The sequence below is a fragment of the Melopsittacus undulatus genome, chromosome 20 (assembly GCF_012275295.1).
Source record: "Melopsittacus undulatus isolate bMelUnd1 chromosome 20, bMelUnd1.mat.Z, whole genome shotgun sequence".
Classification (NCBI taxonomy): Eukaryota; Metazoa; Chordata; class Aves; order Psittaciformes; family Psittaculidae; genus Melopsittacus; species Melopsittacus undulatus.
The window spans coordinates 1,958,231-1,981,646 of NC_047546.1; the positions used below are offsets into that span (position 1 = coordinate 1,958,231).

The 23,416-nt window shown below is 58.2% G+C and overlaps 3 protein-coding genes across 4 annotated transcripts; 1 reads left to right on the top strand and 2 right to left on the bottom strand.

Moving 5' to 3' along the window:
- The first annotated feature begins 305 nt into the window (after window positions 1–305).
- POLR3GL (RNA polymerase III subunit GL) lies at window positions 306–2,990 on the top strand. 2 transcript variants are annotated; one of them, XM_034071164.1, is made up of 8 exons: window positions 306–316; window positions 584–725; window positions 821–950; window positions 1,035–1,103; window positions 1,231–1,287; window positions 1,409–1,482; window positions 1,569–1,682; window positions 1,802–2,988. In XM_034071164.1, exons 2-8 carry the CDS (start codon window positions 606–608, stop codon window positions 1,886–1,888), a joined length of 651 nt encoding a protein of 216 aa, XP_033927055.1. In that variant the 5' UTR covers window positions 306–316; window positions 584–605; the 3' UTR covers window positions 1,889–2,988. The 2 variants fall into 2 exon arrangements, with proteins under 2 accessions (XP_033927055.1, XP_033927056.1); XM_034071165.1 differs by lacking the exon at window positions 821–950 and having other exon boundaries at window positions 1,802–2,990.
- A 3,417-nt stretch (window positions 2,991–6,407) lies between these two features.
- TXNIP (thioredoxin interacting protein) lies at window positions 6,408–9,802 on the bottom strand. The gene is made up of 8 exons (XM_031046743.2): window positions 9,436–9,802; window positions 8,728–8,800; window positions 8,481–8,628; window positions 8,093–8,195; window positions 7,720–7,976; window positions 7,470–7,626; window positions 7,231–7,379; window positions 6,408–7,138 (listed from the first exon to the last, which is right to left on the bottom strand). Exons 1-8 carry the CDS (start codon window positions 9,683–9,685, stop codon window positions 7,103–7,105), a joined length of 1,173 nt encoding a protein of 390 aa, XP_030902603.1. The 5' UTR covers window positions 9,686–9,802; the 3' UTR covers window positions 6,408–7,102.
- Window positions 9,803–16,388: 6,586 nt separating this feature from the next.
- HJV (hemojuvelin BMP co-receptor) lies at window positions 16,389–17,977 on the bottom strand. The gene is made up of 2 exons (XM_031046695.2): window positions 17,474–17,977; window positions 16,389–17,012 (listed from the first exon to the last, which is right to left on the bottom strand). The coding sequence occupies exons 1-2, from the start codon at window positions 17,780–17,782 to the stop codon at window positions 16,389–16,391; spliced, it is 933 nt and encodes a 310-aa protein (XP_030902555.2). The 5' UTR covers window positions 17,783–17,977.
- Window positions 17,978–23,416: the final 5,439 nt, after the last annotated feature.

A 23,416-nucleotide genomic window follows, 5' to 3' on the forward strand; every position in this document is an offset into this window, starting at 1 on the left:
CGTCACAATGGGGCTATGAGGCTACAGTGCTGCGGGGCTCAGATGCCCCAGGGCAGCGGGGTGAGGAGCAGGGACCTTCTGTATTCCCACCTTTGATCCCGATCCCAATCCCGGTCCCGATCCCGGTCCCGGCCCCCTTCCCATTCACTCCCTCCCCTGCCCCATTCATGCCTTCATTCCCCCGCCTTTGCCCCGCCCCCTTTCCGCCTCCTCCCCTCTGATTGGCTTTTCCATCCGCGAATCAGCGCCGCCCTTTCGCAGCGTTGCTTTGCCGTAGCGACCCCGGACACACGTGGAGTGGCTGCGCATGCGCGGGGTGAGGAACCGGAGCGCGTCCGGGATCGGGATCGGGATTGGGATCGGGATCGGGATTGGGATCGGGATCGGGATCGGGATTGGGATAGGGATCGGGCACGGGAGGGGGGGGGTGGGGGGGTTTCCCCGTGTGTCCAACCCCTCCTCGTCCCCTCCGATCCCCCCGGGAGGGGGGGGGGGGGGGTTCGTGCCCCCCCCGCTGCCCCCCATCATTCCCGGGATCCTTCCTCCCTCAATCCCATCCTCTTCCCATCCTCTTCCTCCCCAGCCCCCCCCGCCCCCCCCCAGCCATGGCGAGCCGGGGCCGCGGCCGGGGCCGGGGGCAGATGACGTTCAACGTGGAGGCCGTGGGCATCGGGAAGGGGGAGGCGCTGCCCCCCCCCACGCTCCAGCCCTCCCCGCTCTTCCCGGTGAGTTCCATGGGGCAGGAACGGGGGGGGGGGGAACGGGATCCTCGGTCCTTGGGACCCCGGATGTGCTCAATGCCCTGATCCCCCCCCCCCAGCCCCTGGAGCATCGTGCGGTCCCATTGCCGGGGGGCGAGGAGGGCGAGTACATGTTAGCGCTGAAGCAGGAGCTGAGGGGGGCCATGAGGAACCTCCCCTACTTCATAAAGCCGGGGGCACCCCGGAGAGGTACCGGATGGGGGGGGTCGGGGGGGTCCAGCCTGCAGGGAGCTCCCCATTGACACCCCCCAATCCTCCTATGGGACCCCACAGATATAGAGCGTTACTCAGACAAGTACCAGATCTCCAGCCCCGTTGACAGCGCCATTGACTGGAACCCAGGTGGGGACACGGAGGGGCCTGGGGGGGACACACAAGGGGGGCAAGGGAGGGGGCCTTGGGGGGCAGGGTGGTGGAGGGGCTTGGGGGGGGGGATAAGGGTTCCCCATCCCCTTGCTCTGCCCCACAGATTGGAGGCGGCTGCCGCGGGAACTGAAGATCCGGGTGCGACGGCTACGGAAGAACCGTGAGTATCGCCCTATGTCCCCCCCCCATGTCCCCCCTGTGTCCCCCCCATGTCCCCCCCATGTCCCCCCTGTGTCCCCTTTGCCCCCCTAACCCTAACCCCTTTGCCCCCCATCCCGCAGGAGCCACCATCCTCGTTCCCAAGTGCAAGCAGCGCGTGGCGCTCGACAAGGAGGAGACCATAAAGAAGCTGGAGGTATTGATGGTGAATGGTGTGGGGGGGGGTTCCCCCCACAGGACTGGGTTTTGGGGTGTCCCATAACGCTGTGGGACCCCCCCCAGAGTCTGGAGAAGAAGGAGGAGGAGGTGACATCGGAGGAGGAAGAGGAAAAGGAAGAGGAGGAGGAAGGGAAGGAGGAGGAGGAAGAGGAGTACGATGAGGAAGAGCATGAAGAGGTGAGGTGGGGCCCGGGGGGGGGCAGTAGAACCCCATTGGGGTGACGGCAGTGGCCATGGTGGGGTGGGGGTTCCCACGACCCCCGTGTCCCCCCCTGACCCCACCATGTGCCCCCCAGGAGACCGATTACATCATGTCCTACTTCGATAATGGGGAGGACTTTGGTGCTGACAGCGATGACAACATGGATGAGGCTGTCTACTGACCCCCCCCGACATTGGGGTGTCCTCTGTCACCCCCCCAGGACATTGGGGTGTCCTCTGTCACCCTGCCAGGACATTGGGGTGTCTTCTGTCACCCCCCCAGGACATTGGGGTGTCCTCTGTCACCTCCTCTGGACATTGGGGTGTCCTCTGTCACCCCCCCAGGACATTGGGGTGTCCTCTGTCACCTCCTCCGGACATTGGGGTATCCTCTGTCACCCCCCCCGGACATTGGGGTGTCCTCTGTCACCCCCCAGGACATTGGGGTGTCCTCTGTCACCTCCTCTGGACATTGGGGTGTCCTCTGTCACCCCCCCAGGACATTGGGGTGTCCTCTATCACCCCCCCCAGGACATTGGGGTGTCCTCTGTCACCTCCTCCGGACATTGGGGTATCCTCTGTCACCCCCCCCGGACATTGGGGTGTCCTCTGTCACCCCCCAGGACATTGGGGTGTCCTCTGTCACCTCCTCTGGACATTGGGGTGTCCTCTGTCACCCCCCCAGGACATTGGGGTATCCTCTGTCACCTCCTCTGGACATTGGGGTGTCCTATGTCCCCCCCCCCCAGGACATTGGGGTGTCCTCTGTCACCCCCCAGGACATTGGGGTATCCTCTGTCACCCCCCCAGGACATTGGGGTGTCCTCTATCACCCCCCCCAGGACATTGGGGTGTCCTCTGTCACCTCCTCCGGACATTGGGGTCTCTTCTGTCACCCTCCCAGACATTGGGGTGTCTTCTGTCACACCCCCCAGGACATTGGGGTGTCCTTTGTCACCCCCCAGGACATTGGGGTGTCCTCTGTCACCCCCCAGGACATTGGGGTGTCCTCTATCACCCTTCCCATCACCACCACCTTCAGCCGCCAGGGGGCACTCGTGCCCCAGGGATAGAGGGGGGGGGCACACCCCGGTGGTGGCAGCTCATGGGGTTCCCCCATTGCCCCCAACTTGGGAGGGGGGATCCCGATCCCCTGCAGCCCCCCCGGCCTTGTTCCCAGGCTGGGGGCGGTGGGATTGTCCCTTTGGGATGTGGCTTTACAGATGGGGGGGGTCTCATAAAGTGTCGTGTCCCCCCCGTGTTGTGTTCTCCCCCCCCCCCCGTGTTGTGTTCTCCCCCCCCCCCGTGTTGTGTTCTCCCCCCCCCATGTTGTGTTCTCCCCCCTTTTTGAAGCAGCTTTTTAATACTTGTGATTTTTAAAACTCGTTTTGGGTGGATTAAAGTGAATTTCTCTATTTCTGGCTCATCTTTGCCTGTCCCAGGTCTGGGGGGGGTGGGACCCCAATATCCCCCCCCCCCTCCATGAGCCCCTATGGTTCTGAGCTCCAGCACAACGGGTGCAGGATCAGCCCACCGAGAGACCAAAATGGGGGGGGGGGAAGCGGCGTTTGCGCCCCCTTCCCATCCCCCACATCTCGGGTCCCACAGGTCCCTTGTCACCCCCCCCAAACCCAAAGTGGGCTGACCCAGACCCCTGCCCAGCTCATTGCAGTGAATGGGGGGGGGAAGATGGGGTTCTGGGGGGAAAAGGGGTTATTTTGGGCAGGAAAAGGTGGATTTTGGGTGGGAAAAGGGGGTTGGGGGAGGGGGAAGGAGGATTTTTGAGGGAAAAAGAAGATTTTTGGGGGAAAAAAAGAGTTTTATTTGGGGGAAAAGGGATTTGGATGGGGAAAGGGGAAGTTGTTTGTGCGAGAACAAGGCTGGGACAAGGAGGAGCCGCTCACGTGGGGCTCATGTGCATTACCCCCCCCCCCCCCCCCCCCGGGTTCCTGTTTATGGCCCGTTCTCATAAACACCCACAGGGAAACAGCAGCTCCATAAATCCAACGTTTGTTCCCATTCCCACCCCTCGACCCCATCCCAACCCCATCCCAACCCCATCCCAACCCCATCCCGCTCCCCCGGGGCAGGATCCAGCCCCATCCCCAGGAACAAAAGCAGCTGGAAAAGCTCTGGGAAGAGGGGAATTGGGGCTGGGATTGCAGCCGATCCCATGGGAAAGGGGTTGAGGGGGGGCCCGATCAGTTCCCCCCCCCCCCCCCCCCCCCCCCCCGTTGTCTCCTCGGGACCTGTTTGTCCCAGGACCTTTGGCTGAGTTGGAAGCAAATGGAAGTGGTTGGGAAGTGCGGCCGGAGCCAGCACAGGCTCAATGCCAGGGGCTGGGGCAAGCACCGGGGGGGGGGAATGACACAATACAGAGGGGACACCGCATTGAGGGGCATTGCACTGGGGGGGACATCACATTGGGGGAACATCCCATTGGGGACATCACACTGGGGACACCACACTGGAGGGACATCCCATTGGGGGGATCACATTGTGGACACCACACTGGGGGGGACATCACATTGAGGGGATCATATTGGGGAGATCACACTGGGGGGAACATCACATTGAGGGGGACATTCATTGGGGGTACATCACATTGGGGGGGACATCACACTGGGGGGACATTACATTGGGGACATTCAATGGGGGGACACCTCATGGGGGGGGGATCACACTGTGGGGACATCCCATTGGGGGGATCACATTGGAGACATCACATTGGGGGAACATCACAATGGGGACATTCATTGGGGAGACATCACATTGGGGGGACATCACATTGGGGACATTCATTGGGGAGACATCACATTGGGGGGGACATCACATTGGGGACATTCACTGTGGGGACATCACACTGGGGGGACATCCCACGGGGGGGATCACATTGGAGACATCACATTGGGGACATTCAATGGGGGGACATCCCATTGGGGGTATCACATTGGGGGGACACCGCCGAGGGGTGCGGGTCCCTGTCGGGGTCCCGACGGCCGTGACCCCCTCCCGCCCCCCCCGTGGGCTCGGCTCTTCCTGCCCATACTTGGCCTGGAGCAGGAGTGACCTCTCACCCGCTTGGAGCCGAGCCCAGGAGAGCACGGGGGGGGGGGGCACGGCTGCGGCACGGGGGGGGGCACGGCTGCGGCACGGGGGGGGGGGCACGGCTGCGGCACGGGGGGGGGGGCACGGCTGCGGCACAGGGGGGGCACGGCTGCGGCACGGGCAGAGCCCGAGCAAAGGGAGGAATGGGCATGGAGTGATGGGAACTGTGGTCCTGGGAGGGAAACTGAGGCACAAGGGGAGCAATGGGAGCTGTGGTCCTGGAGTGATGGGAGCCATGATCCTGGAGTGATGGGAGCCGTGGTCCTGGGGAAGGAAACTGAGGCACGGAGGGAGCTGGAGCAATGGGAGCTGTGCTTCCAGAGCAATGAATGGGAGCTGTGCCCCTGGGGAGGGAAACTGAGGCACGGAGGGAGCTGGAGCGATGGAAGCTGTGGTCCTGGAGTGATGGGAGCTGTGGTCCTGGGAGGGAAACTGAGGCACAGAAGGAGCAATGGGAGCTGTGGTCCTGGAGTGATGGGAGCCATGATCCTGGGAGGGAAACTGAGGCACAGAAGGAGCAATGGGAGCTGTGGCTCTGAAGCAGTGGGAGACATGGTCTTGGAACAATGGGTGCTATGACATCAGGGAGGGAAACTGAGGCATGAATAAAGGCAATGGGTGCCATGGTCTTGGAGCAATGGGTACTGTGACCCTAGGGAAGGAAACTGAGGTATGGAAGGAGCTGGAGCAATGGGTGCTGTGTCCCCGGGGAGGGAAACTGAGGCACACAAGGAGACAGAGCAATGGGTGCCATGGTCCTGGAGCAATGGGTACTGTGACCCTAGGGAGGGAAACTGAGGCCCGGAGGGAGCTGTGGGATGCACCCGTGTTCCTGTGGTCCCTGCCCCGGCTGGTGCGGCAGAGATAAGAGCTCCCTGAGCCCTGCATGGAGATCAGCACTGGGGAAACTGAGGCCCGGTGGGAGCCGTCACCGCGGAGCCAGGCCTGGTGCCAACTGGGACAAGGGTGAGGAGCGGAGCCAAGGTCGAGGCTGTTTTTCCTCTGCTTGTCCCGTTCCTCGATCCAGCGTGAACTTTCACCCACATCCCATAGAAAACAGCGCAGGGAGAGGGAGCTGCAGATCCCGGGATGGGAACACTGTTCCTTTGAGGAATAACGGGATACCCCTGACCCCACAGGTGCTGCCTCCAGCTCTGGGGGGACAAAGGAGGCCCCGGAGCTGCTGCGAGAGCTGGAGCAGATCCCATAGGAGCCAGGCTCAGAGAGCTGGGCTGGGGCAGCCTGGACAAGAGAAGGCTCCTGAAGGGGAGACCTGAGAGCAGCTCCAGTGCCTAAAGGGGCTGCAGGAACCTGGAGAGGGGCTTGGGACAAGGGATGCAGGGATGGGACAATGGGAATGGCTTGAACCTGCCTGAGGGGAGGCTGAGCTGAGCTCTGAGGCAGAAGCTGTTCCCTGTGAGGTTGCTGAGGCGCTGGCACAGGGTGCCCAGAGGAGCTGTGGCTGCCCCATCCCTGGCAGTGCTCAAGGCCAGGTTGGACACAGGGGTTGGAGCAGCTGCTCCAGTGGAAGGGGTCCCTGCCCGTGAGTTATAAGGTCCGTTCCCACCCCCCCCATTCCATGACTCCAGAGGCTGTGACAATCGCACTGGATCTTTATTACAAACGTCACCCCACAGGGGCACACAGTGTCAGTGGTACAAAAGAGCCCATTTCCTCCCCTCCCCCCCCAAACTAACTACAAAACAAGTACAAAAAGAACTTGCTGCCCTATGGCCAACACTGGAGGCATTCCGGATTCCAGAGCTCTTCCTCTTTCCAGGGAAGAGCCGATGGAGTTTGGTTCCAGCACTCGGGAACAACTCAGCCTCCACAGGAGGCCTCCCTCCATCGTGGCCTCTCTATTGTGGCAGCAGCAACAACGCTCAAGAGCAACAACCAACTATGCTCATGGCACATCCCGGCACAGAACCGAGGTCCCTGAGGACGGTGGATCAAACTGGATCAGAGGCAGCTCTATATCCCTATGGACAGTGTCCCTGGCTTGATTTTGCTTGGGAATCAAGTCTCTTTGGGTTGGATCTGCCTCTTCTCCTCCCTCCTGCCTCTGCAACCTCCACCTCGAGGCTCCCTCATTTCCAGGGGAGCACCTCAGGAGTCCGGGACTGGTTTTTCCGCAGGATTCCGGTGGCAAGGCAAGATCCCGAGGGAACATCCAGGCTCGGAAGGATGCTGCAGCACCTCCTCCATGCCCACTGCCCAGGGCAGGGCGCTGGGACCACGCGGCGGCCGGCGGCAGTCCAGAAAGAGCAGGAAGAGTCACCCTCAACTCACTGCACGTTGTTGTTGGTGATGCAGGGATCCACCTGAGGGAGGAAAGAGAGCGGGCTCTGTAGATCCCAAGGGATCTATTTCATCCCAATGGGAAACACCATCCCATTGTCTTCACCCCGCTCACCTCCGTATAGGTGGGTGGTGGCATGAACTTGAACTCGGGTGCGTACATGAAGATGGGGCTGTCGAAGCTGTCAGTGTCATCCAGCAGTGGAGTGGTGGGACTCTCCAGGCGATGGTCCTCAGGGACAATGTCCAGGTAGCATGGAGGTGCTGCAGGGATGGAGGGAGCCGTGAGCTCAATGCTGCACCCCCAGCACCCCCCGAGATCCCCAGCCCCAAGCTGTGGGGTTCAGCACTCACCTTCAGGAGCATCGGGAAGGTTGAGGTTCACCCAGCTCATCTCGGAGCTGGCCTGACTGGCCATGCTGGAGCTGCGGCTGCCGATGCCCGAGCGGCTGCCGATGACCAGGGGCAGCTCCAGGATGATCTTCTTGGAGCCCGGGACGCTCACGTAGATCTGTGAGGGTAAGACCAGGATATATAAGAGATGTTGGGCTCCAAGGACGGGGAGGCCTCACCCCCAAAACAAGCAGGGACCCGCGGTGCTCACCTGCAGGAAGTACTCCACACGCAAGATGTGGCAGCCCAAGATGGAAGGCTTGAGCTTCTTCACTCGGATGGTTTTGCCCCGCCAGGACTCTGACATGCCCGAGATGATGTGGTTGCCCCGGACACAGGACAGCTTCTGGGTGAAGACCTTGGTCTGCCCGTTGGCCAGGTAGGTGTGCTTGGCGATGATGGCTGCCTTGGGCACCACGATGCGTGAGCACGTGTTCTCAAAGTCGGCATTGATGCAGATGTCGTCGCCTGAGGAAGGAACCACATTGGGTTATTATGATTGGAGCCTTTTCCTTGCAAGATGCCCACTTCCAATATCCCCTCCACCCAGCTCTGCTTGTTCCCCTGCTCCAAGAGGCTCTTACCATCACAAAACCCCTTCCTGTCGATCTGAGCACTGACAGACACGCGCCCATCGGGGATGAACATGCACGACACCTTCTTTTCCTTCTTGGCAGCCACTGGAGACTGTGGAAGATAGAGATTGTTACCCAGGTGGGACCCATCCTCCATTCCCATCCTGCTCCTTTGGGCTTTCCAAGCAAAGCTTCCAATTCCCCATGAGGTATGTCTCGCACTTCCCTTTATCCACCCCGGTGTACATTGCTAGTAGCAACTAGGGCTTCTTAGGAACTAAGTACTTAATCTGTGCTCAGCAGCAAAGCCCATTAGAGGAGCCTTAACGCTAGAGGTCGGAGCGACCCTGCCCAAGGGCTCCTTTCCCTGGGATGCCTGGAGACAACCAGCACTTACCAGCAGCTCTGGAGTGTTCACATCGACTGGGTCCATCACCTCGAAGCGCTTCTTGATCTCTTGAGTGGGAAAGGACGGGCGCTCCAGGAAAGCCTTGACCCAGTAATCCACGCATCCATACTTCCCCTTGAAGGTGGTGCCCAGGGGGCTGTGGAACAAAAGGCTTGTCATGCACAGCTAAGGCAACAGGAAGCTTCTTCTCCATCCCCATCCCATTTTAGGAAGCAGCGTTCCATCAAGGACTTACCCTTGGGGAAGCTCGAATCCAAACTTGTACTCGTATTTGTTGCCGGGTCTCAGGATCACTGAGCCGTCCCCATCTGGGAAAGAAAAGGGGGAAGAGAAGTGTGAGAAGGCTCAGTTTCATTCCTCAGTGCTCCCCTCAGCTCTGCTCACACAGGGGAGGAGCAAAGGAAGCTGTTGGCCAAGAGCTGCCTCCACCTGCCCCCAGGACAGCCCTGTGCCTCCTCCTCACTGCTTACAACATCCCTGCCCGAGGCTGGGACACCACTTCCCCATGGGCTGCAGCCAACACCCTGCTCCCAGTGCTCTCTATCGCCAAGACTTCACTTCACCCCCGTTATCTGGTGGGACACTTTGTCACGTCCCTCGCTCGTGCCTTCCCATTGGGAGCGCTGCAGAAAGAGCTCTCCATGCCCAGAGGAAGAGCCTCTGGCCCTTGGGTGAGGCTCCCCAGCTGAAGCCAACTCCATGCCTGTTCCCCCACAACACCCAATAGTTTCTCTACACTTCAGTTGTAGCTCTCAGCTTCCCAACTTTGAGCCTGTCTTAGCCAAGCCCTTTTGTCGCACAAGTTTCAATGAACATCCTTATTCCTCTGAAGATTCCACCACCATCCAACCCCCCTGAGGCTGCTCAGCACAACTCAACCATGACTACCGAACATCCCAACCAGGAAAAAGCCCTTCCAGCCCTTCCCTCCCCATCTGCTCACCAGTGGGCTGCTCCTCCAGGGTGAGGACATCCTCAAACCGCAGGTACTCCATCTCCTGCCGGCACTGCTGGGGCCCTTTGGTCCAGTTGACTCTGGCCACCCCGCAGGCCAGCACCTTGACGGCGTTGACACGAGTGACCTCGGCCACCTCCACCAGTATCCGTCCCACCACCTTCTCCCCGCTGCAGTAGATCTTGTCCGGCTCACTGAAGGTCATCACAAAGGTCTTCACCTTCTTGAACATCACCATGGCTGAGGAGCTGGTTTCGCCTCTTGAGGAGGAAAAGAACGAGGAATCCGGTTGCTTTGGGTCTCGAACCCGGGGCTCTGCCGTCCGCAGCCTCACAAGGCTCCGCTCTCTGCGCCGCTCCAGAGCGCTCTGAGGCGGCCCCCGCCCGCCGCGGCCCTTTTATAGCCTCAGCCGGGCGGCCCCGCCCCCGCCCGCGCCTGTGGCTGCCAGCGGGGCCACAGCGAGGGCGCGTGGACAGGCGTGCTGCTCGCGTGATCAGCGCCGCCATTGGCTGCGGCCGCCTTGTTTACAAGCCCGCTGGCCAATCAGAGCGCAGGGTGCGGAGCGTGGACAGCGTGTGAAGAGGAGGTGAGCGTGCTCGGCGGAGAGGAGGGAGGGGGGGAGAAGGGGAAGGGGGCGGAGTGACAGCTCGGTGAGCCAATGGGGAGCGAGAACTGGAGGCGTCGGTGGCCAATGGGGAGCAGGGTACAGGATGTCATGTTCCCAGGCAGGAGGGCGGGGGGAGCCGAACCCAGTTCGGGCCGGGTCGCTCTGTACTGGGTGAACTGGGAGTGGTTCCGGTGATGCCGTCATCCCAAAGGGGGTTCCCCCCTCCTCTCTCCTTCCCCAGTGCCCCCCGGTGTTCCCCCATTTCGCCTTGGTCTCCCCTCATCCCCGTGTGTCCTTCCCCCCCCCCCCAATTATTTGGGGTGAAAAAAGGTGGATTTGGGGTTGGGGATCGAAACCTCACTTTGGAGAGGCCTCTCCCCATCCATAGTGCTGTATAAAACGTGATGGGGTGGATGTATTGCTCCTCAAGGAGACAAAGGTGGCAAACCCCAGACCCCATGGTCAGCACAGCCCCTTCCCCCCTGTTTTCCAGCTGGGATCTGGGGATCAGGACAGTGCATTGTCCCCATAGGAGCCTTTCAACACCAAGAAACCCCCCAGTGTGCTTTCCCAGCCCGTTTCCCTGCACAGTTATCCCCCCGGGGCAAGTGGGGACTGGTTTGCCCCTTGGGTTTTCCAAGCCATTAATCCTTTAACAGCTCAGGAAATGGGAAAGAAACCAGTGGGGGTTTGGGAGCAAGGATGGAAAACGGGGGTTCCTGAGGCCTCTCCACCCGGCATGGGGAATAGGACGGAGTTCAGTGCTTCGTTGTCTCCATTGTCCTCTGGAGCTTGTTTGTCCCTATGTTCCTGGCACGCTCCTTGTTTTTCTTGCTCCGTATCCAGTCTTATCCAGTCCTTCCCCCGGAGTCAATTCACACCTGATAGCATAAACTGATAAGGTGCAGGGTATAAACTGTTCTCCTGCCAAGCCACAGGACACATTCCCTTTCTGGAAGCAAATAGATCCCAATGGGGTCCATCATGGAAGATCTGCACCTCTTCCCTGGTGCCAGCGATCTCACCCCATCAGATCCCACTGCACACCAGGAAAGACATGCTGGCTTAATGAAGAATGGATTTGTTCTGATTTGGCAAAACAAGGAGAAATGCTGCTTTCCATCCTTGCCAGCTCTGGGTTATTCAATCCCAAAGCCCCCGGCTTGGATCTGTGCCATAGGAGCCCTGTTTACGCTCTCCCTCTCCGGTTTCCTTTGGTGCCCGTCTATCCATGGAAGCCGTATCCAGCCCCTGGCTCTGCTCGTGGACAGTAAAGCACATTCCAGCAATGTCAAAGGATGATGGAGGCCTCGGCTTGCCAAAGACACTGTCAAAGGCACGTTCCATAGCCCAGGTCCTCTCTTTAGCTGTCAATCAGCTCGTGCCCTTTGCTCTCCTAACCCTTATCCAGCTGGCAATTCCTGCCCGCTCCATAGTGTCCTAAGGGACACGCTTCACGTTTCCCACCTTGGCTTCAGCAAAGGGCTTTGGAAAAGCTGAGGAATTCTATACTGTGAAAACAAGGAAGCTTCAAAGTGTCCCCTTCAAACACATCAAGGGCATTGGAAGAGAAGCTGCTGGGGATTCTAGGGAGCAGCTTTTGGGAGCTTCCTAAGCTGTTTTAAGGCATTTTCCTTCCATTTCAGCTTATTTCCCACAGGGAATGCTGCTTGGAGCATCCCCCCCACCTTAATTGTGAGCAAAGGTGGATGAAGAGAATGGCCAGAGCCTTGTCCCAGTGTTCCTGCTTGGATAGCCGGGAATGCTGCCTTAGGCACTGGGAATAACTGGGTTTCAAAGCTTCGGGGCTGGGTTGAGGGAGAAGCCAGGCCCTGGGGTGACTCATGGGGAGCTGGCACTGCTGTGTGGGTCATGGAGGAGGAACTGGGCAGCACAGGAGGAGCTGATCCTGATCCCTGGAAACTGCCCTGATTCCCACCATCCGTCTGGATCCCGCTCAGGAGATAAGCCTGGTGCGGACAGAGCCTTTCTTTAGTGGGTATTCCCTGGTTTAGCTTATCGGGAGCCAAAACTCCTCTCCCGGCACAGTGTCCTTTATCCCAGCTGGCACCAGGATCCCGACCTGGGATACACAGTGGATCCATAACGGAGCTGTAGCCTCTCCATAGAGTTTTCTCCATGTTTTTCACCATATATGGCTGCTTCCAGCAAATTCCAGGCAGTGAGGAGGGGAGGAGTGGGGCAGGAAGGGATTCACAATGGGACAGAATGTGCCTGGTCGGGAACGGGGCTGGAAAAGGCATTTCCTCTGGCGAGGTTGTTTGTGCACAGGGAACATGATGGATAAATCTCTATTCCACTGGAAAACAAGCGGCTCCAGGGCTTGGGTGGCTCCTGGGAGGCCACCGCTTGTCCCATGCCCTTGGCTTTACATGAGCTTTAATGGCCCTCCCAACCCATGACTCTGAATACAGGGATGCCTGGGGCTCTGTGGCTGGACCATGGATCAAGATCCCCTTTTCCCTGTGTTGAACAGGGAGAAATCCTCCCGGAATCCAGAGCTCAGCCACTGGCGGCTCTTTGCTGTGGTGGGATGTGGTCACTCCTCTTGCAGCCAGTGCTGGAACAGAGGAGCCAGTGCTGGAACCGGAGCCTGTGACGAGAGCCTGAATGGAGCCATAAACAAGGAGGAATTTGAAGCCGAGCGTGGAAAGTCCCGTGTCCATCATCTGCTCCCGGCTCTGCTTAAGCTCTTTCCTCCCGCTGGGAGAGTGTGACCTCTCCTGGGCTCCATCGGCCAAACCTTCCCCTTCGGAGAGCAAAACCAGCTCCTCTCGTGGCCGAACCGGTCCACGGGGTCCCCTTTGCCTTTGGTGGCCCGAAGGGGGGAAAAGCAGCGTAAAACAAAAGGTTTCCCGTTATTCCATCCCTGCTTCATCCCTTTGTGCCTTGGGAGAGCAGGGAAATGGGGGATTTCTTCCCTTTTAGCACCCAAAGTTACTCCAAGGCTCCCAGTGTGTGAATGGGAGCAAGGGGACCCTCACTGGAGATGCTCACCCCCAGCATCAGGCAGAGATGATGTGGATGTAGAGAACCAGTTTGGGTGGCTAAAACTGGGGGGTGGGGACCCCCTCCTTGACCTCCTTCACCCCCATTGATCCCAGCAAAACCAGGCTGGGATGGAACCGTCCTGGGAGCGTTCGGTGGTGGTTTGGGGGTGAGGGAGTCCCTTCCTCGTCCTTTGGGTTGTGTGGACATCTAGAGGCCTGGCCGGGAATGACACAGGAGGAATTCCCCATCCACCCGGGTGGGATACACGGACAAGACTCGGGTATGGGTGTATTTGGTCTGCCCTGTCCTAGGCACCATGGGTAGGTGAGGCTGGTCTCAGTTTGGCTGCCCTGAGCCAATCCCTTGTGCTTTGAGGATGCTCCATGTGTATGTTTAGCACTGAGCTTTACTTTGGGCATCTATAAGGAGCAAATGGCTGTGAGAGGCTCAAAACCATGTGGGTCTCCATAGGTCTAAACGCCACTGGCAGTTTATCTCCAGTTCATTTCCCTTCTGTGCTCTGAGATGGTTTTTCCATACCAAATGAGGAGAAACATGAGGAAACATCCCATGCTTCAGCCACTGTCCCCATCCCTATTCCCTGCTGGTGACACTGCTCAATGTGTATGATGGTCAGAGTAGTTTATGAACCATAGAAGCAGCAGGTTTGGCTGCTACACCTCCTGCCCTGGCACGTCTTTCCTTACTAGAAGCTGGAATGAGATGGGATCAAAGTGGAGCAGGCAGTCCAGGTTGGATCCAGGCTGGGAATTCCCTTGCTCCAGCAGCCCAGGTTGGGTGTGTGGATGCTCAATGGCCCAAAGTGGGCTCATTGTGGAAGATGCTAGTGTCTGTTTTAGCAAGTGACACGATCCGGGCCATGGGAGGGCTCGATCCCAGCCTACTGACGTCAATGGAAATGCTCCTGTTGACATCAGGGTGCTTGGATCCGCGCCTATGTTCCACTCCCTTAGTGCAGGCTCCGTCTGCCAGGGCTGGAAAGAGCCCTCATGGGGCTCTGGAAGGGCTTCTGCAGAGGACACAATAGGCGCTGTCCCCTTCAATGCTGCAGCTCGGGTTTAATCTGTTTCCCATGTGAGGTGGCCTTGTGATGTGCTGTGGGTACCCAATAGCTGCTCCAAGCGCAACCAGAGCTTCAGCCGTCAGCATGGTCTATTTTAGGGTCTCTTCCAGCTCTTCCATAGGGCACTGGCCAAAGTCGTCTCTTCAAGGAGCCTCGGGATGATGCTCCTTGTATAGTTTAGTGTTAGGGAGCCCTAAGAGGAGATATTATCTATATTCCCATGATCAGAGAATCAAGGAATCAACCAGGGTGGAAAAGAGCTTCAAGATGACATCAAGTCCAACTGCTCCCAACCCTAACCCATGGCACTGAGGGTCTTGTCTACATGGTTTGGGAACCCTTGCAGGGCTGGTGCCTGCAGCCCTGTTCCAATGCTGAGCACCCTCTGGGGCAGGAATTGGTCCTCAGCTCCATCTAAACCTGCCCTGGTGCAGCTTGAGGCCGTTCCCTCTTGTCCCATCCCTTGTTCCTTGGGAGCAGAGCCCAGCTCCTCCTGGCTCCATGCTCCTGTAAGGCACTTGTAGGGAGCCATCAGGGCCCCCCTGAGCCTTCTCTTGTCCAGATCCTCATCTCTCCATTAGGAAAACCTCCCTTTCCCTAGAACATTCCCGTTGATTGGCCAAAATCTAAAGGATCATCATAACCCACATCATCAAATGTGTCCCTGTGGCATGACCAGGGTGTTGTGTAACATCCCTGGGTGCTGTTACAGACCCTTCACCCTGGAAGTGTCGCACCTTTTATGACAAGACCAAGTGAATCCTGGTTCTCTAAGGAGCTGCAGCACGATCAGCGCTGGGTTTTATCCCTAGGGAGAACATTGCTCCCATGGGAACGTGCTGGAGTGCAGGGCTGCTTGGCGTCCTCTCCTCATTCAGTGCATGTGTATATAAAGCACGAGCGGCTCCAGAGCTAAAAGGAGCAGTGGGTGGAAGGCGAGATATTAATATCTTCACCTGCTGCTGCCCAGCAAAGGGATAAAGACACAGATGACAGGAAATGAGGGCTTCAAAAATAGACACTTTAATGTCAGAACCTTGGGGGATCAGTGAACAGCAAGCAGGAGATGGAGCAACATTCCCGCTTGTCCCTGTGTGGAGGAGGGAAGATGCTGAGGGATCTACGACATCTTCCCATACTGACTCTCTGTGCTCCCTGCAGAAGAACCAGGGGATGAGCAGACCCAAACCACTGAGCAAGGGAACTGCAGATGGGAAATGGGAGCTGGAATAGCAGCCCTAGAGCTTGGCACATCCATTCCTGCATCCCTTTCATTCCCCTGGAGTTCTCTGCCTCCAAAAGGCTTTGCAAGGTTCTGCTGGTTCCAAGTTCTTTAATGGGAGGAGAAGTCTTTGCATACGGCAAAGATTTCTTATCATATGGAACTCTTAAAACCTCTTCCATACATTAAACATCTCTTTGGGCCTCCCCTCTGCATTTATCTGCCCACTGATAGAGCTGTGGGTCTCCATTATTAATCCTCTTCTGCAAGTGAACCCCATGGGCCAGGTTGGATTGAGACAGTGACAAGGACACCAAGGCGTGTTTTTCCTCCCTGGGACTCAGAGCTGGTCCAAAGTCCAGGATTGGATCCATCGAGTGCCAAGGCAAGAAGGGGCAATAGCAAATGGCCTGAAAGGTCAGAGACCTGATATCCCGCAGCTCCCAACACTGGAAACCAGCATGGTGCTGATCCCAAGAGAGGAGGATACAGCCCAGAACAGTTGATACCCAGCTCCAAAATCTCAGCGCTCCACTCACCCACTCATTGCCTTGCTCTGCTCCAGCATCGCTTTGCGAGCAGCTGATAAAGAGCCCAGATCCACAAAACAACAAGTTTTGTCTGCTTAAAACTGGGCTTTGAGCTCATTATTCCTGGATCTGTTGGGTTCCTGGGTGAGGTCTGATGTAGGAACACTGGAGAAATGCAAGGCTATGGGAAGGCTTTGAGGGGCAGAGAGGTTTTCATCCCGGGCATCTCCTCTTCTCTGCTATGGCTGCAATGTCCTCGCTAGGAAAAGGAACCCAAAAGCAGATCTGCCTTCAGGAGAGGAGCTGGGTTCAGTCAGTGCAACCGGTGCCTCACTCCAAAGGCCTCTGATTCCTTCTTGCCATGGAAGCGCTTGATCTATCTCCACCTGCAAGGCACAGGTCTGGAGCCAGCACATGTTACCCCTATGGGCAGGCTGGTGGAAGGGCAGGATGTGTCCCCTGAGTTCTACACACCCCCACCCGGAGCTAAAAGTGCAACAGAACAACCCAAAGACTGGAGGTGAGGATGAGGAGGAGGAAGGAAGACGAAGACACCCGCGAGCAGCCTGCCCCGGCCGGGAAGATGTGCAGCTTCTCCACATTGGGCAGGAAGACCCTGGCATCCTCCAGGGCTCCATGTGCCGCCATGGTGAAGTTGGCATCACCAGAGGTCACCACATCGAACACACACGACTGGAAGTAGACGTCCTCCACGGGCAGCATCTCCTTGCACAGGGCTCTGGCCACCTCTGCCGCCACCGGTCCCCGGCGGCACTGGGAACGGGAGATGCGCTGGCTACGGGGGCAGCCGGTGACACAGAGCTGCAGGTCCTGCTCCTCCGTGAAGGCTCTTGCCACCTCCTCGGCCGCCCGGATGGAGAAGGAGAGCTGGCGGCCGGCCTGGCGCACCGCGATGGTGGTGCCGATGTATGCCGCATGGATCTCCACGTGCCGCCCGGCGCTGCGCTCGCGGATGGCCAGGCTGCTGCCGCCCGGCCTCTCGCCGCCGTTCACCGAGCCGTCCTCGAAGGCAGCCGGCAGGTTGTCTATCTCTGCCTGGTAGACCTTCTGGTCGATGCACTCCTTCATGTTCTTGAATATGATGGTGAGCTGCAAGAGAGCGCATTGCAATGGGGTTGGTCTTGCTGGTCGTGGTCCCATCCCTCATCCAGCTTTCCCCCTGCTGGCACAGTCCCTTGTGGAATGATGGAATCACAGAGTGGGTTGGGTTGGGAAGGGCTTTAAGGTCATCTAAAGCCACTACTGGACCAGGTTGTTCCAAGCCCCATCCAACCTTGGCCTCGATGGAGCAACCACAGCTTCTCTGGGCAACCTGTTTGGATGTTTCCTGCTTTCCTACACTCATAGGATGCTTTGGGTCAGAAGGGACCTTAAAGCTCATGCAGCTCCATTGGGAACCTCTCCTCAAGGACCTTCATCCCACTCCTTCCTGCAGCCCCTCGTTGCTGCTCCTATGTGTGTTTACCTGCCCTCCAGCCACTTCAGAGTGTATAGGGAGCACCCTAAGCCCTTCCTTCATCCCCACCATCCCCAAGCATCCCAAACGTTACCTTGCTGGTCACTGTCGCATTGGAGCCCTTGGCCACGGGCGAGCTGGTTGCTTGCACATACAGGTACTCATTGTCCAGGAGTGGCCAGGAGCCTTCCACCCGGCACGTGTGGAAGTCATCATGGAACGTGCGGATGTGGGGGTCCCCGAACGCGGCGCAGTGCTGGTATCGTGGCGCTTGACCATGCTTATAGACAAAGCTCTTCTCATAGTCACACATTGCGAGTGGCTCCAAGCCCTGATGGTTGGGGGGTGGCCGGGGCCGGGGGGGGGACGTGGGCCCCTCTTTGGAGCAGTTGTTGTGGATCATGAGGTCCTCGATGCCGTGCACCGCGGAGTGATAGGCCAGGTCCCCGCGGCAGGTCCGCGCCGTGCGGCGGGTGCAGCGGGAGTAGGAGCGCAGCGCATCGCAGTAGCCGGTGCCGCGGTCGGTGCCGCGCAGGTTCAGTGTGGCAGCCACGTACTCCGAGTTGCAGCGCAGGATCTTGCACTGGGAAGACACTGGGAAGACATGGGATGCAGTGGGAAGGTGGGAAGGGGCAGCGCTTTCCCCTGCCAGAGACTCATGATGGAGGCGCTTCCCATTGGAACTAAGCCTGTGGCTTGTTTGAATGATGCCTGGGAGTGAATCCCAGTTTTCCTGCTGCAGGAAGCCGGAAGAGGGAAGTCATTAGGACATCCTGAATCTGTTGCAACTACCTCCGTGGCCTGTTTGGGTGATGCTGGAAGGGAATGAATCCTGGTTTTCCTGCTGCAGGAAAGTCACTGGGAGTCCTGTATCCAGTTGGATGGTACCTGGGATACGAGCGCAGCCAAGTGCCAGAGCACGAGCTGTGCGTGTGGCCCCGGAATGTGGCTCCGAGTGGGATTCTTCACCCCGGGGCTTGCCAGGGAACAAACGGGAATGTCTGATCCGGGAAAACCCCTTCCTCCCGTTTCAGCCTTGGCTGGGATGTGCGGTTGCATCAAGTGAGCTGCTCGGCTGCACTGAGGACATCCTGCCCCTCACACGTGCTGCCTGCGTGCTGCTGAAGGCAGTGCCAGCTCCAGGAGAGCTGAGGAGCTCATCCCTATAGGGAGCATTTAGGAACAGCTGCCCTATCCGTAGGGGAATGCAGAATGGGCAGGGCAGGGTGCTGGGATGCAGGTCAGCTCACCCACAGCACAGCCCCTGGGATGCAGGAAGGAAAGTGAGGGATGGAGGGATGGATACGGCTGGTGCTTGTCATGAGGAGACTTTGGAATGTGGCTGCTCCCTGGTTTATCCCTTGGGACATAATAGAGGGAAAAGGGAAAGCAGGAGAGCAGGGGGATGGAGGATTCCCAGGTAGGGGTGGGTGATGCTGCTGGGGATGATTCCCTCTGGGCACTCAGATCCTGCCCAAGTTTCCTGCAATGAGAGCATCTTCCACTCCCTGCAGTCAGCTCCCAGTTACCCCCTGATGCTCCTGTGGGTATCTATGGCTCTGTCCATGCAATTCCTTACCATGCCTGCAGAAGAGGAGGAGGAAGAGTGCTTGGAGGAAGAAGCTGGGATGCTCCTGTTGCCCTGGGCTCTTACTGCAGGCAGGTTTCCCCATTCCAATCCATGCAGAGCCTGGGGATGCTCACCCTCTGCCTTGTGTCCCCTTCATTCAGCACAGCCCCTGGAAGCAAAGGGGAGGTGGGATCTGATGGGAGCTGCTGGAGGTACCAAAATCCCCATGGATTTGGGGTTGTGGCTGCTTCCAAGCCCTGCAGCTCCCATCCTGCATCCCAAGGCAGCATGGCAAGAGGTCACAGCTTCCATGGAGAGCTCCAGGGATGTCACAGCAGGGATGTGAGGAGCTGAGGAGTGCAACAGGGGCTGCATCAGGCCTGGTGCTGTCGCCACCGAAATGAGGGTTTGGAGCATGGGGACAAGAGTGGAAAAGCCAAATTAATGGGATCCTGGAATGGTTTGGGTTGAAGGGACCTTAAAGCTCATCCAGGTCCAGCCCCTGCCATAGAAATCCGGATTGTTTGATCTTTCCCTCCCCCTTAGCTTGTGTGAGATGAGCCTCTCGCATCACACCCATGGAGATGGACCCTGGTACCCCAGACAGCCCCAGGAGCCCATCCACTGCCACTGCCACTGGTCCGGAGTGTAAACCACAACTGGGACAGGGAAAAGAGCTGGAATTCCCATCCCACTCCCCCAAAAGGGGGAAATCTCAGTCCCAGCAGCTCCATTTGGCACCGTCCAGCTCCCTTTGCTGCTGCCGCTGGTTGCTGTGGCTGGCACAGGGACAGAGCCATCCCTGCCAGCTGGATCCATGGCTCATGGGGCAGGTATCCAGGGGGAGAACACGCTTCAGACCCACTGGTGACGCTGTGGTGGTGAGGACAAAGCTGAGCTGGAAGGGGACAATGGGGACACGGGGACGTGAGACCCAGAGCTCGTGGTACAAGATACCAGCAGGCACTGACTGTGTGTTCCAATCCTCCTCGGGTGCCTGGTGCCTGTGTCCCACCGGCTCTGACCCTGTGTATCCTGGAGCTCACAGGGGCTGGTGTCCCTCAATGGGGGTGGCAATTGGGGACCTGTCCCTGGGCTTCCCAGGTGAATAAAGGGCTGGTTAATGTGGAGCAGAGAAACGTGGCTCTGGCCAGGCCCTGCCAATGGGTCTCTCTTTGGGATGCCCCCATCCCAGTGGGGCTGGAGAGGGGTTGGAGATGCTCTGGAAGCACCCATGAGGGGAGGGGGGGGATTCCTGCTGCACCAAGCAGGAGCCACATGGGACCTGGAGCACCCCTGGGTGCCAAACCCAACATCCCACTCCTCATTCCCCATCCCTGCCCCACTCACCAGCATCAACCAGCTCCAGGGATGACCCAGCTCCCAGCGGGACACACAGGCTTGTCCTCGTCACCCAGCTCTACCCCACGCGACAGCCAGGTTGATCCATGGGGAAACACCACCCTCAGTCCCTGGCACCTCCATGGGCTCGGATCCGGATGAACCCCAGGGTGCTGGTGTGGGAAGCAGCTCCCAGTGCAGGGCACGGCGCTCCCGGCTCTTCCCTCTGCAGCCACCTTTGCTCTGTCCCTGTCCCCCCGCAGGGCAGGGGATGGTGTTGAAATAGATCCACCTAAATTTAGCCAGGCTCAAACCCAGCCAAGAGCAGCAGGAGGAGGGACACGGCCATGGCAAAGGGGGGAGCCCATGGAAGAGGTGGGAGCCCATGGAAGAGGTGGGAGCCCATGGAAGAGGTGGGCTCTGCACAGGTGATGCTCCTGGGATCACATCACTCCTTGGCTCTTTTCCTTCCTTGCTGCCCTCCACATGCACCCCTATGGTGTGAATCAGGCTGGCAAAGTGCTGTGCTTTTCCCTATGGGATGTGTTATCCCCACAGGGAAGGGCCTGAACACAAACACGGCACTGGCCAAAGGTGGCCCCAGGGGTCAATGGACACCAGGACGTGCCCATTGGCTTCCTGACAGCCTGGCTGCCTTCCTGTAGGGAAAGGGGCTTTTTGATCCATTGAGGATCCATGGCACTTCTGGCTGTCCTGTCCCTCCAGGCCCTTGTCCAAAGCCCCTCTCCAGGTTTCCTAGAGCCCCTTTAGGCACTGGAGCTGCTGGCTGAGGAGTAGCACAACATCCTCATTGGGAACAATGGATACAGCAATGCAAAACAAAGGATAAATCCCAGCCTGGCTTCAGATCCCAGCTGGGATTTACATCGGCAGCTGCTGGAGGAGGGGGGTTTTGGATACCCGCTTGTCCTGCCCCAGGGAGTGCAAAAGCCTTTGCAGCTCTTTTCCATGTCCTGTATTTGTGCTCTGGGAATGTGTTACCCGGTAACAAGGAATAACCCGGGAGTGGAAAACATCTCATTTAAAACACAGGACCCATCTCAGGCGCAGGCCCCCGAGGTCCTTGTCCGTGCCTGGGGTTCCTGGGATCATTCCCATCTGCTGCCGGAGGGAATCACTTACATGTGGGATGGGCAGGTGGGAATTCTTTGGGAAGAGCTCGGGAAGAGCAGCAGCCTCTCGGTATCCCCCCTCCAGCTCCACTGGGATAAGGGAAGGGGATATTTCCACTTAGAGACACCAAGGTTATGGGGTGCCCCTGGAATCCGTGTTACAGATGCACATCCCTGGGTCCATGAAACACGGATCCTGGTACCGAGATGAGAGCATCCATGATCAATCTGCATCCCAAAGCCAACTTCTTCATCAGCAGGAGGTGTAGGAGGCCCAAAGCATTTGGGTCACCAAATGCTGCCACCATCATACCCACGTTATCCTCCGTGGAGAACTGGATGATCCTAAAGGTCTTTTCCAAGCTGGTTGATTCCATGTCTGCAATGAGGAGCCCTGGTGCACTCCCATGGGTTTCCCACCAGAATGTCCCATGGGAAGCAGCAAAATGCATGGAAAGAGGGATCAGGGATCAGATCAAACCCATCTGCCACCCCCAGCATCGATCCCATCAGGAAGAGCACCACCAGCCTTTCCCAAGCATCCCCATGCGAGCGGGATGAGCCAGGTTCCTGAGGCTGGAGCCTGGGAATATCATCCCCATTCTCCTTAGAGCATGGTGTGGCAGGCAGCATCCTATGGGAGCTGCAGGGCCAGGACTGGGATGGGAAGAGCAGGCTGGGGAAGGCAGGGTTTTCCAGAGAGATGGAAGAGAGGATCCTGCTGTTCTCCAGTGCCTGCCCCATCCCAAAGCATCCACCCTTCTTTCTACATTGCTTGGCATAAACCCTCCCAGGTGCTCCACTTACCCCAGCAAATCCCACTGGATGAGCCCCCAGACTCTCTGGATGCAATTCCCGGTTCCTGGCACGGGTTTGGCTCCGGGCAGGAGCGAGGAGGGAATCACACCCCGGCTTTGGTGCAGAGGGAGCAGCAAACAGCTGAGCTCCCGACCAGCCTGATCCGTCAGGAGAGGGGCGAAGGCTTTAAAAATAGCCAGTAATCCCAAAAGGCAGATTCCAGTGGGGAAGGGAGAAGGGTGGGAGAGCCGGAGGCTTCCCAAAGCGTGTGTGGGATGGCAACTGCTCCATGAGGAGGGAGATGGGAAACCCAATGGAGGGGAAACTCTTCCTGCAGGTTCCTGCAGCCCAGAGAATTCCTTCTCTCAGGAAGAGGGATGGATACCGGGAGGACCAGGAATTGTGGTGAGAGAGATCTTGAGAAGAAGCCGCCCTGCTTGAAGTGCAACCCAAGTCCCATGAGCTTCTCCATGGGACACCCATAGAATCATGGAATCAGGTTGGAAAAGTCCTTGGAGCTCATCCAGTCCGACCATTCCCCAGCGCTAACCCATGTCAGTGAGGGCCTCGTCTCCATGGTTTGGGAACACTTCCAGGGATGGTGATGCCGCCATTCCCATGGCAGCCTGTTCCAGTGCCTGAGTACCCTTTAGGTGGATAAACGCTTCCCAATATCCAACCTAAACCTGCCCTCGTGCAGCCTGAGGCTGTTTCCATGTGGAGCTGGCATCTCTCATAAGGAAGCCTCCATCCTGCTTCCCTGCCCTCTCTTGGACACAGCTCCAAGATGCTCCCGAGATGCATCCCACATTCCCAGAGAAGCTCCAGGTTCCTGCTCTGGGATGAGCAGCTGCTGGTGGGGAAGTTAAAAGGAAGTTGGGAGCTGGATACTGCCACTGCTTCCCAAGGGGATCGGGATGTATCCCCTGCCTTAGGTCGTGCATGTGGGATGCTGGGATCTTGCATTGGGGATACTGAGAGTTGTGCGTGTGGGATGCTGGAGATCGTACATTTGGGATACTGGGATTCCTGCATCTGGGATACTGGGATCGTGCATCTGGAGTCTCTGGGGATGCGGCAACGCAAGGTGGCAGCAGCGCTTTGCCTGTGGCCCTGCCTGCTCCTGCCTGCCCCTGCCTGCCCCTTCCATGGCAAAGGACCCCCCCATTGACAATATCCAAGGCAATTTTCCAGC

What these genes read in the sequence shown, in the direction of transcription:
- POLR3GL (XM_034071164.1), top strand. Translation starts at nt 606, where the DNA reads ATGGCGAGCCGGGGCCGCGGCCGGGGCCGGGGGCAGATGACGTTCAAC. An exon ending in GCGACGGCTACGGAAGAACC is followed by an intron (nt 1,288 to 1,408) that starts GTGAGTATCGCC and finishes CCCATCCCGCAG; the next exon opens with GAGCCACCATCCTCGTTCCC. An exon ending in AGACCATAAAGAAGCTGGAG is followed by an intron (nt 1,483 to 1,568) that starts GTATTGATGGTG and finishes GACCCCCCCCAG; the next exon opens with AGTCTGGAGAAGAAGGAGGA.
- TXNIP (XM_031046743.2), bottom strand. Translation starts at nt 9,685, where the DNA reads ATGGTGATGTTCAAGAAGGTGAAGACCTTTGTGATGACCTTCAGTGAG. An exon ending in GGATTCGAGCTTCCCCAAGG is followed by an intron (nt 8,629 to 8,727) that starts GTAAGTCCTTGA and finishes TTTGTTCCACAG; the next exon opens with CCCCCTGGGCACCACCTTCA. An exon ending in GTGTGGAGTACTTCCTGCAG is followed by an intron (nt 7,627 to 7,719) that starts GTGAGCACCGCG and finishes TTACCCTCACAG; the next exon opens with ATCTACGTGAGCGTCCCGGG.
- HJV (XM_031046695.2), bottom strand. Translation starts at nt 17,782, where the DNA reads ATGATCCACAACAACTGCTCCAAAGAGGGGCCCACGTCCCCCCCCCGG. An exon ending in ATGCGACAGTGACCAGCAAG is followed by an intron (nt 17,013 to 17,473) that starts GTAACGTTTGGG and finishes GCTCTCTTGCAG; the next exon opens with CTCACCATCATATTCAAGAA.